Source organism: Lactuca virosa, chromosome 4 (genome assembly GCF_052849685.1).
Source record: "Lactuca virosa cultivar CGN04683 chromosome 4, Lactuca_virosa_CGN04683_v6, whole genome shotgun sequence".
Classification (NCBI taxonomy): domain Eukaryota; kingdom Viridiplantae; phylum Streptophyta; class Magnoliopsida; order Asterales; family Asteraceae; genus Lactuca; species Lactuca virosa.
In genome coordinates this window covers 153,240,284-153,252,532 of record NC_136429.1, presented here as the reverse complement: position 1 = coordinate 153,252,532, position 12,249 = coordinate 153,240,284, and the positions used below count along the sequence as shown (strand labels likewise).

Genomic DNA, 12,249 nt, shown 5'->3' with positions numbered 1-12,249 from the left:
TAGCTTTAAATACTTGTATACGAAATCTGTATGATTAAATGTGGTTCTTTATACAAAAAGAAGCAGCAAAAATTTACATTTACGTTCAAATCAAGTATGAATATTCATAGAAACACTAAAACAAATAAAATAATAATAATAATAACTAAGGCCTAATAAATCTTTTGGTATCACCACAACCCATAATAGACGAGGGCAATTTCGTCACTTTCTCAATCCCTTCTTCAAACACCGCCCCCATACCCATAAAAAAATGGGACTCGATATGACAATGAAACGCCCAAACCCCCGGATTATCCGCTACAAATCTCAAAGCCGTCCACCCATACGGGTGAACCGGTACTGTATTCTTCATAATGGGGTCCACCAAATTAAACCTCTTCGGATCCTCCGAAACATTAAACTTCCCACTTCCATATCCAACAACCCAAAAATCATGCCCATGCAGATGCCATGGGTGCGTTTCACTGTTATTGACATTCAGTGTGTTTGCATTTTGCAAAATAATGTCAACAGTCGTGTTGAATTTCAATCTATACAAAGAGTTGCTACTAGTCGCGTTCACATTCGGAGCCACATTATTTATATCATAAGTTTGATATCCGTTGATTACATCTGGTGGTGGGGTCTGTTCGAATGTGTGTAATAAATTGTTTTTAAGTGATACGAGATATGGTGTATGAGGAAGGCTAAAAGAGACATTGTTAATTGACCATTTGACACTTCCGTTGATTCGGTTTTGTGTGTTTAAAAGAATAATCAACCGGTCTGATGTTTGTGGGACCGGGTGAATATAATTAGGGTGAGATTTGATTGAGAGACTCTGGTTGACTCTTGGTTCAATCGCGCCCCAAAAGGGCCCACTTGGTGGGACCGTGGGTGGGGACCGCTTAGGGTGGTTTGGGTAGTAGTTGAAGATGGCTAAGCCAGTTGGGACCGAGTTGTTACGGCTAACCATTTTTGACACTGCCCAGTAATTTCTTGATGGATCTTGGCTTGCGGTAATTAAAACCGAATAAGTTTCACCAGAGTAAATAAAAAGATTTTTTACGATGAATGGTTCCACATAGTGACCATCGGCTTCAACAACTGTCATATTATGACCCTGTTTTTTCAAAAAAACAAAAATAAATAAATAAATAAATAAAATAAAATAAGCAATTTTGTTGTTTTCTATGTATTTTTTTTTAAATCTAATCAAATGGAATTTTGGTTTTAACTTTTACCTCTATTTCGAAACTGAGAGCGGCTAGAGCAGTTAGGCTTCCGATCCTTAGCCGGTAAGTTTTTCCGGGAACGACGGTGAGAACGTACGGCGAGCATTCAGGATTCGTGGCGTTACATTTTCCGGCCTCAATTCCCGGTGTACTGCAATTGAATCTTCCTCTTCCTTGAATCAATAGTGACTGGAAACAAAATATGATAGAATATAAGAAAATTAAACTACGTTTCACACTGTATTAGAAGCAATTTAGCCAGATCTAACTATTAAGATTTTGATTTACTCAAAAACGTAAAATGGAACTGATTCTGAAGTGTTTCATGAATCGAAGAAAAGTGAAAATGCGATTGGATTCTTGTGTGTGAATTATAGCAGTTGAATACCTGAGGATCGCCGACCCAGACGAAGGGAATAGACGAAAGGCCGGCGGCCTGTTCGTATGTACTTTTGTGATACCAGTCGTTGAGGATGATGCTTCTATCATAGTCGTAAGAGAAGGGCTCGACTTCTCCGTCAGGCAGCGCCACCCGGAGCGATCCGTATAATCCTGCCTCTCGTTGCATCCCGTAATGCGCATGGTACATGTAAGTTCCTGCCTGCATATGCAATCGATTTCAATTTGATATAACAAACTGTTGAAAAAGCTCTATGTTTATGTGTTATTAATGTTACGGATTAGGGATTAGGGATTAGTTTACTTACCCTGTCAACAACAAACATATATCTAAAGGTGTCTCCTGGTAAAATAGGGCATTGAGTAACGCCTTCCGTTCCATCAGCCCATGGAGTTCCAATCTGCGAATTCGTAAATCATAAACAAATCAGTTACGTACATCTTCAAATACTAATCAAATCGATTCAAATCAACCGGTGTGTTTGTGTTTGTGTTTATGTACCTGTCTGATACCGTGCCAATGAATGGCGACATTTTCGGTCAACAAACTGTTCTTAAGGTCAACGATAATGGTGTCGCCTTGCTGCGCGAGTATCGATGGACCAGGTGTTCTTCCATTAATGGTGATGACTAACTTTCTGAAGCAATCCTGTGATTTGAACTCGTACTTAACCTCCCATCTATAATGTCGAATCCTGGCTTCAACGATTGAGTTAAGGCTTAAAACGGAAAGCAGCAATACGCACAGCAACGGCAGATTCTTCGCCATTAGTGTAAGTTTGTAGCGAAGTGAAAGTGTGTTCTAGGTCGGCCCCTGATTCGCTGGTTGTGTTGGTTTTTGAGCAGGTAAGATCTATGAGACTAGTATATATATGGGGTATGGTGAGTGCCTGTAGGAAATTTCTGTGGGGTTTCCTTCGATTGTATATGTAATATGTGAAAGTCGCCTTTTACTTTTTATGCACAAGATATTTGACTTTGAACGGGAGAGTGGATTACTTAGACAACGAAGGGAGGAACTTTCTATAACTTTAAAGTTTATATAAATATCTCAAATTTGAAGGTTTCAATTGTAAATCTATAATTATAAAAAGGGATAATGACTTAAAAGGGTAATGTATTTTTCGATTTATACACATTTGGTCACTGAGTTTTTTTTTTGTCCACATTTACCCTTTTAACTTATTAAACTGTACACATTCAGTCCTTATGACCGGTTACTTCAGGTTAGCCGGGAAAAATGACTTAATAGGGTAACATATTTTTCATTTTGTACACATTTAGTCCTTAATATTTTTGTACATATTTAGTCCTTAACATTTTTTTGTTTCAAACAAGTCCTTTTTTTTACTCATTCAGTATTTATGAATGATTTCTTTAGGTTTTTCTCATGACATCTTGCGTGAGACAATCATTGATGAGTTGTTTGGGGTTGTTGATGTTTATGTCCAACATGATCTCGACTGTTTGGTTGTGTAGGTCTTGTGGTTTGGCTTAGGTCTTGTATTCTGAACGTCGTAACTTCTTCATACGATATCAGGTTTTAACGATCTTTATATCCATGTGTTCATTTTTCATTAAAATTACTCCCGTTAAAATGTAATATATTTTTACTTACGATTTTATAAAAAAAAACATCCATACATGCATTCATAAAAAACGTATGGACAGGGGCAGACGCAAGAATACATCGTAGGTGTTGTCGAGATGAAATAGGTGTTGCTGATACATGAAAAATAGCTATAAACGAAAAAAATCGAAAATCGGAGATCGTATGGATATAAAGATCGTACGCATGGATATAAAGATCGTTCGCATGGATATAAAGATCGTTCGCATGGATATAAAGATCGTTAAAATCTGAGATCGTATGAAGAAGTTATGATGTTCAGAACACACGACCTAAGCAACCAAGTAGTTGAGATCGCGATGGACATAAATATCAAAAGGCCCAAACATTTCATTAATGAATTTCCCACGTAAGATTTCGTGAGAAAAAACTAAAGAAATCATTCATAAATATTTAATGAGTACAAAAACAAAATTGACTTATTTTGCAAAAAAAAAATATTAAGGACTAAATGTGTACAAAAATATTAAGGACTAAATGTGTACAAAGTGAGAAATATATTACCCTATTAAGTCATTTCTACCGGCTAACCTGCAGTAGCCGGTTATAAGGACTGAATGTGTACAGTTTAACAAGTTGAAGGGGTAAATGTGGACGAAAAAAAAAACTCAGTGACTAAATGTGTACTAATCAAAAAATACATTACCCTTTTAAGTCATTATCCCTTATTAAAAGTGTTTCAAAGTAAATATCAGTTATATGAGATTTGGTTCTCATGCCTCCATGGCTCATCTTTCATAAAAGCCCAAATTATGTTACTCCCTATTACACACTGTTTTATTAGACTATTATATATATATAAGTAAATAGTTTTATGGCCCCTAAAACATCATAATTTGTGGATTTATGAATAGTTTAGGATTATATTAGGTTTGGCGTTCCAAAAAAAAAAAAAAAAAAAGTTAACCTGTACTTATAATCATGTAACGACAATACTCTTAGTAAATTTATAGATCAGTATAAATATATGTGACAAGTTATAACATTTAGTAGACTATGGCGTAAGTTTATAACCATATGCCGTTTTTTTTAATGTCAAGTCCTGACTAGTGTAACACCATAAAATAAAAACTGTTTCTTTATTTTGGAAAGTTAGAAATAATTTTAAAATTTGGGTATATACGCAACATCAAAGAATAATACTTCATTTAACTCTTAGTTATCGTTTGTAACGTTTATTTTCTTGTTAGACAAAAACTTTTTCCATTTTCTTACTAAAAATGTCACATATCCAAGCTCTCCGGCACAATCAAACAATTTGTACGATTGGAAAGTACTATGTTTATATTAGTATGTTGGTGGTTAGACAATTTGCTTCTGTTTCTTATTTTACAATGCTATGTTCGGCTATATTTGGTATGATATTTTAGTTATAATATCGTTGTTTTATAATCATGGCATGTTGGTGCTATTTGCTATATATTGTTGGAATTTTGCTTTAGTGTAAGATGTATTGTTTTGTTTGTAATTATCCCAAGGCATATTTGTATTCATGCTTCGCATTGTTGATACTATAACCATGACATGTTTCATGTATCCGAGAATGTTGTTTGGTTCTCTCGTATGTTATGCATAAATACGGACACATGTTATATTGTAAATGTGTGTATGTTATATGTTTTTACAAATAAATAACAGAACTTTTTTTGAAGTGAAAAACATCTAAAATCGTAAAAAGATACCATATGTGTATATAGATGCATGTTCTATTCTTCAATAGATTTAGCAATTATTTGGCATAAATTTTGGGCGATATACATACAAGTCAATATAGTTGGATTTCAGTCAATGGACCACTTATTTTTTAAAGAAAATTCCAACGTAACCCGTTATTTCCGGTTTAACAACTGTTAAAACTAACGTCAAACGTGACTTCTCATTTATCTAGATGACATCATATACAACATGAAATAATATCTTGCTTTTTAAAATGATTTTTAGTTTATTATACACATACCGTATAAATAAAAGGAAATTCATTCTACAAAGTGCATAGGATCTTAGGTAGGTTAATAAAAAGTTATGTTTGCTTTAACACATGCTAAATATAACTTATAGACTTATAGTGATTAAAATCTAAAAGACTAACACGCAATGACTTATATTGCCTTAAAAAAATTTCATGGAAATTAGTTGCGAAAGGCGAAAAGTAAGATAGGCTATTACATATTATTATATTATATAATATAGCTGCTTGACTTGAAAGGTGTTTTAGCGTTTACCAAGACCATGTCAAAGTGATATCAAATAGTGGAGTTGGTCAACTTTACACGAGTATTGTGCAGGCAAGCCTCGATGATTATAACGCAGAAAGTTAGTAACGACGTTGATTTTTAAATTTAAATAAGTTGTTTACAACTATTTAATTATTCTCAACTCAAATATCAATTACACGAGTGAGATATTGTTAAAGTGGTTGGAAGTTATTTAAAATAATAACTTAAAAGTCTTATTAGCAAACACATGGGTATTGTCCAAATAATTACTAATAGTATCCCAAACATTTTATGAATCAAAAGGTTGTTTGATAAATTGTTAATCGAATAATATTTGAGTGATTAAATGTAGATTGAGTCAGACTCATTTTTTTTTATCAAATTCAATAAGAAGCATTATTAGAGGCTATGAAAGATTTGTTTAGTTGTGGTATGAAATAGTCTCTATCTAACCGAGTTGTGGTTTGACCCAATAATATTTTTTAGGGAAAATATCGGTAAAAGTCAAAAAATTGGGGTAATTTCAAAATTTAGACATGAAAATAGACATTTCCAGGTATAGACATGCATTCCGCGGAGGTAGCTCCGCGGAATGTACTGTAGCTCCGCGGAATGGATCTTTAGAATTTTATTTTTTTTTCACATCGTTTCTTCGGGGTTTATATTAATTCCACAACTAATTATTTTCAAGAAAAAAATTATGATAGTATGATAATCTTTGCTTGAAAATAATTAGTTGGGAAATTAATATAAACCTCGAAAAATCGATGTGAAAAAAAAAAAAATTGAAGATCCATTCCTCGGAGCTACCTCTGCGGAATGAGTTCATTCCTCGGAGGTAGCTCCACGGAATTGATTTTGAGGTTTTTTTTTTTAATACACTTATTTATTTACGATTTTGTCATTCCGCGGAGCTCCGAGGAGCTACCTCCGCGGAATCCATGTCTATATCCGGAATCCAATTTTTTGTGTCTATTTTTTGAACATACCCCCCATTTTTTGACTATTGCCGGTATTTTCCCTATTTTTTATTCTTGTTATGTTTTATATAACAATTATAAATGAATATTATATAAAATTATAAAAATAATATATTATAATAATAATAGTTAAAGATTTACGATAAAATAATTAAAAGTTTATATTTTTGACGTTTTTAATAAATAAAGTTTAACAAAATTGATCTATTTTCATATTAATATACTGAAATTATCACATCTACTATTTTATACAATATTATGGAGTCTTTGAACATATGTTAAACCCAATTGTTAAAATCAATTTTTAACAAAAAAATGATTATGAGAATGAAGTTGTTCTTTTAAGGTCCCATGCATTGGAATACAACTTTTTCTTAAAAAAAAGCTGTGGGAAACTGCTACCAAACGAAAATAAATGAAAAGAACAAAAAAGAATTTATATAGTGGGTTTGACGCGTAATTGTGATAGTGAAAATCATATTATATTGACAAAATTACAAAAATGGTCCCTGTGGTTTATCAAAAGTCACAAAGTCAGTCTTTATTAATTTTTTTTTATGCAAATGGTCCTTGTGGTTTGCGAAACTTGCAAAGTTGGCCCTTTTTACTAACACCGTTAGTAAAATGCCGTTAGGGACTAAATCTGTAAGGGCATTTTCGTCTTTTCAAGTATAGAAGGACTGAATTCGTGACATTTGAGAAGCCACAGGGACCATTTTTGAAATATGTTTGAAAAAATAAATTAATTTGCCGAAGGTCCACGACCTTCACCCCCTTTATTTGACCAAAACCTTAACCAGTTGAGCTGATTGCTCACTTAATTATAACACCCTCAAACTAATTTATATAATAACAACGTTAATATTTAAATAAAAAATAAATTACAAAAAACATTTTTTATATAACTTTTTTTTAAATAAAACAAAAAGTATTTTAGTCGTATTATAAAAAAAATTGTTTTTTACAAATAATTTGTATGTATTTTTATGTATTTATTTTACGTAAAATATATTTTTTTATTTCTTTAAAAAATAAGTTTTCGTATAAAAAATATGTTTTCGTATATTATATTTTTTTTATGTCTTTGAAATAATAATAATTAACACTACTCATGACATAAAAAAATATATTAATTCTTTTGGGTCGCTAGTTCTAAAATACGTATTTCATCTTTTTTTAAATACATATAACCGAAAAACGGTTTTCAGAAAACCGATTGGACCAATCAGTTTTCTGAGAATCGTTTTTCGGTTATATGTATTTAAAAAAACATAAAAAACCTATTCGGTTATATATCTTATTTAAAATACGTATTTCATCTTAATTGCAATTTCTAAATCGTATGATTGAAATGAATATGAAAATAAATAGTGATATATCTTTTTAAAATAACGATAATTAATAGTACTTTTGACATAAAAAAAACCGTATAAATTGTTTAGATACATAACATAATCGTTGTTAAGTTGTTTTTAATACATATAACCGAAAAAACGGTTTTAGAACTAGCGGTTCAACAGAATTTATACATTTTTTTATGTCATGAGTAGTGTTACTTATTATTATTTCAAATACATAAAAAATATAATATACGAAAACATATTTTTTATATGAAAACTTATTTTTTAAAGAAATAAAAAAATATATTTTACGTAAAATAAATACATAAAAATACATACAAATTGTTTGTAAAAAACAATTTTTTTTGTAATACGACTAAAATACATTTTGTTTTATTTAAAAAAAAGTTATATAAAAAAAATGTTTTTTGTAATTTATTTATTATTTAAATATTAACGTTTTTGTTATTATATAAATTAGTTTTAGGGTGTTATAACCAAGTGAGCAATCAGCTCAAATGGTTAAGGTTTTGGTCAAATAAAGGGGTGGAGGTCGTGAGTTTATGTTTTTATAATCAAGTTTTGAGCAATTTGCAAATTTTTCAAAATGATAATTATTATTTATGAGTTTTTTTTTCTTACCGTTTAGTATTAATTTTATGTTACATAAAATATATTTTTCTTTGACGAATAATATTTGCCTTTTCTAAAAAAAGACAAAAAGTTACATTTTCTATTTATATTTCCGTTTTTAGATTTTAGACTAAACCCTTCGATTCGGACACAAGAAAATTAATTATTCTGGGATTTCAAGAAGATGTCCAAAATTCGAGAAACAAATTTAAAATTTTGTGAAAATACTTAACTTTTTACTAAAATGTATTAAAAATTTAAAGGAAATAACGAGAATGAAGTAAATTACGATACAAATGCATAAATGATGACATTTAATTGAAAAAAAAAAAACGCTTGAAGATAAACATTTTGGATTTAAGGTAAATACTTTAAATGTTTGATGCAAATGAGAAAAAAAAATGCACATTATATAGGGCTAATTATATAAAAACCATATATATTGAGTTTTTTTAACATATCCAACATCATATCTTTTTCTAAAAAAGTTTTTACATTGCTCTTTTTTTTCGATCTGACCATTTTAGAAGGTCTATATCGTAATTTTCCGGCTTTACATAAAAATCGAAAAAATCCCCTAACTTTTTTCCTCAACTTTTATTTTTAAAGAAAAACCCTCATATGTTTCAAACTTTTTTATTTGTATAAACTTTTTTTTTTTTTGCTTTGGCTCATAACTCCCATGTTTTCATGTTGTCGTTTATAGGGTTTTTTGATAGTTTTCAAAACAAAAAGAAATGATGTTGTGTATGATTCTTGTTGGCAAAATGAATATCAAAATATATTTATATGATGTTCGAAGATTATGTCAATGAACAATAGTGGTCTTAATTGGCTTGTTATCTTAGACCACATGGAGTTCAAAATTTATATGTTTGTTTGATGCATAAAACAAGCTAAGATATCAAACCAACTTAGATCGCTAATCTTCATCTGTTATAATCTTCGAGCATCATGTAAGTAGATTTTGATATGCATTTTGACAACAAGAATAAACATTAGAATTATTATAAATAAAATCCTTCTAAGATTGATATTGTTTTCAACAAGGAAAACATAAAAGTTGAAATTAGATTTTAAGGAGTAAATTGGAGTTTGGCATCTTAGATTGCTTTTAGAATCAAACATAATTGTAGTTTCTAAGAATGAAAATATTGTAAGAGTTAATTACTATAAAGATACATTATCATACGAGCTAACTTACCATAAAAGTACGTTCTCATAAATGTCAATTTACCACATAACTATCATAATTCATTGTCTAAATGACATTTACCATTCAATAACTATAAGTACATTGCCTATATGATTGGATCTATGTAATAAAGTTTCATATGTACTTTAAACTCAAAGGGTTATCGCATCTAAACTTTGTGTAACGCCCGGTTCCCGGTACATATTTTAAATAAAAGTTTTTTTATTTTTATACTGGGACTCGACGAGTTGAGGCCCCAAACTCGTCGAGTAGGGGCGAATCTTGGACGCGGGTGGAAGAGTCTACTCGGCGAGTCGGAAGCCCCGACTCGACGAGTAGATCTGTCTGAATGAAACCCTAAATTTTAGGGTTTGCACCCTATTTAAACACCTTATATGGCCTCCGCTCCAGCCTCCATCACCCTCAGACCCTATTCTCGAATCCTAATCAGTTTGTGAGTGTTCTTGAGATATTTTGTGCTATTTTAGTGATTTGAAGCTTAGAGAAGGAAGGAAAGGTTTAAAGGTCCAAGAAGAAGGCAGTAGATCCAGAGTTTTGGTTGCATTTCCAGTTTGTTTGAGGTAAAAAGCTTCAACCTTGGCTTTCCATCACTTAGATCTTCTTTAGGGATTGCATCTTGTCATTTTTGGGACATTTCTAAGTCACTCTCGGGATTTGAGTGTATATTAGAGTGATGACTTCAAATATGAGAACATTTGAGCTCAGGAAGCTCAAAGTTTCCACATTTATTGAGCTATGGCCCTATCCCATGCATTAGGACTCCTTTATGGCTTAGTTTTGGTGTTCTAGCTTCATAACACCCATGCATGCACATAAAGTTTGTGACTTTACATGTTATATCGACCCTAGAAGGCCAGATCTATGATTTGGATGCAATAAGCCCGACTAAAATCGACTGTGTGGACTTGGACTTTGGGGGACTCGATGAGTCGTTCATAGGACTCGGCGAGTCGGGTCATGGTTCCCCAACCTTTTCTGTTTCTGAGCAATCTGGTTGAGTCTAGAAGAGGACTCAACAAGATGGATGTGAACATGGACTTGAAGATCAAAGAACTCGACGAGTTCCAGGATGAACTCGGCGAGTTCAAGACAAAATGTCCCAACTGATATGAAGCAGGACTCGACGAGTTCAAGGATGAACTCGGCGAGTCATGAGCAAAAGGTCCCGATTTTGTATGAAGGAGAACTCGACGAGTTCTTGAAAGACTCGACGAGTAGGATCGAAGTTCCAGTATTTTGTGGATCATGGAACTCGACGATTTGGTGAACCAACTCGGTGAGTTGAGTCAACCAGATATTGACTTTGACCAAAAGTTGACTTTGACCAGGGGGTTGACCTTGACTTTGACTTTGACCTGAGTTGACCCTTGAAAGGCTTACGAGTATGAAATGGTAATTAAGGAAGGTTGTTATGTGTAGGAGTTTGAGAGGAGTTGACCCCAGCATCGAGGAAAGTTCGGTTACTACACGGCATTGAGGTTAGTTACCTTCCAGTAGAAGTGGGTCTAAGGCCACAATGCCGGCCCACTAGTAGGAGATGTTTGTTAGATGATTGTCTTCGTAATAATTGTCTGGTGTGCCACTATGCTTTATGTGCTAGTATGTTATGTCATAGTATAGTAGTGGTAGGGGTGAAATAGTCCCCAGGTACCGGTTGAAAGATACCGAAGGGGAGGCCAGCACCCAGATATGCTAGGCAGTCTATGATAAATGTATGTAGGCTAGGGTATTATGTAGTAGTAGTAGGGGGTGAAATAGTCCCTGTATCCGGTTGAAAGAGACCGAAGGGGTAGGCCAGCACCTAGATATGTTAGGCAGTTACCGGTTGAAATAGACCGAAGGGGTAGGTCGGGCACCCAGATATGGCTGACAGTATGATAGTGTTGATGGATTTTAGGTACAACAAATAAACTAGAAAACAATTCCTAAGTTCACATGCAACCTACTTTGGATCTATGTTTTAACTATTGAACATACAACTTTGAATTGCAAAACAAGAACCCTAGAGGAGAGAGGCTAATTTCGAAATTAACAAACTAGGGTTTAGGGTTTACATACCTTTCAATTGATATAGCAAACAATTGATATTCCCTTGATCTTGATCTTGATCTTCTTGGAAGCTTTAGCACCACAAGTGTAATGCCTCTAATGGAATCACACCCAAACTAGCAAGAAGGAAAGTAGAAGAGAGAGGGGAGAGGGAGTATGCAAAATCTCGGCCTTAGGGTTTCTTCAAAAGAAAGAGTGACCAAAAACATGAACCAGGAGGCTTCTTATATAGCTGAGGGATCTAGGGTTTAAGGGAAACCCTAGTTATCCTTTGCTTAGGGCCTAAGCAAACCCAAGGGCCTTATCCAAGCCCTTATGGACGAAATTATTAGGGTTTCCCCTAAAGATTTCGTCCACCCTCTTCCAAGGGGGTTTCTAGAGCCTTCCACTCAACTATTAGATAATTGCAAACTAGTCCCTGCACCTTATAATTAATTCTTTTAACCCCAAAATCAATTCTGATTAATTTCTGGCTAACAGTTAATTAAACATAATGATTTCTAATTAATATGTTAATCCATTAACATATTAATAAATCATTTATATATATATATATATATATATATATA

The 12,249-nt window shown here is 32.7% G+C and overlaps 1 protein-coding gene across 1 annotated transcript; it reads right to left on the bottom strand.

Moving 5' to 3' along the window:
• LOC145107569 (Cupredoxin superfamily protein) lies at positions 1-2,475 on the bottom strand. The gene is made up of 5 exons (XM_079044472.1): positions 2,119-2,475; positions 1,925-2,017; positions 1,606-1,818; positions 1,227-1,406; positions 1-1,105 (listed from the first exon to the last, which is right to left on the bottom strand). The coding sequence occupies exons 1-5, from the start codon at positions 2,383-2,385 to the stop codon at positions 146-148; spliced, it is 1,713 nt and encodes a 570-aa protein (XP_078900598.1). The 5' UTR covers positions 2,386-2,475; the 3' UTR covers positions 1-145.
• Between the last annotated feature and the right edge of the window lie 9,774 nt (positions 2,476-12,249).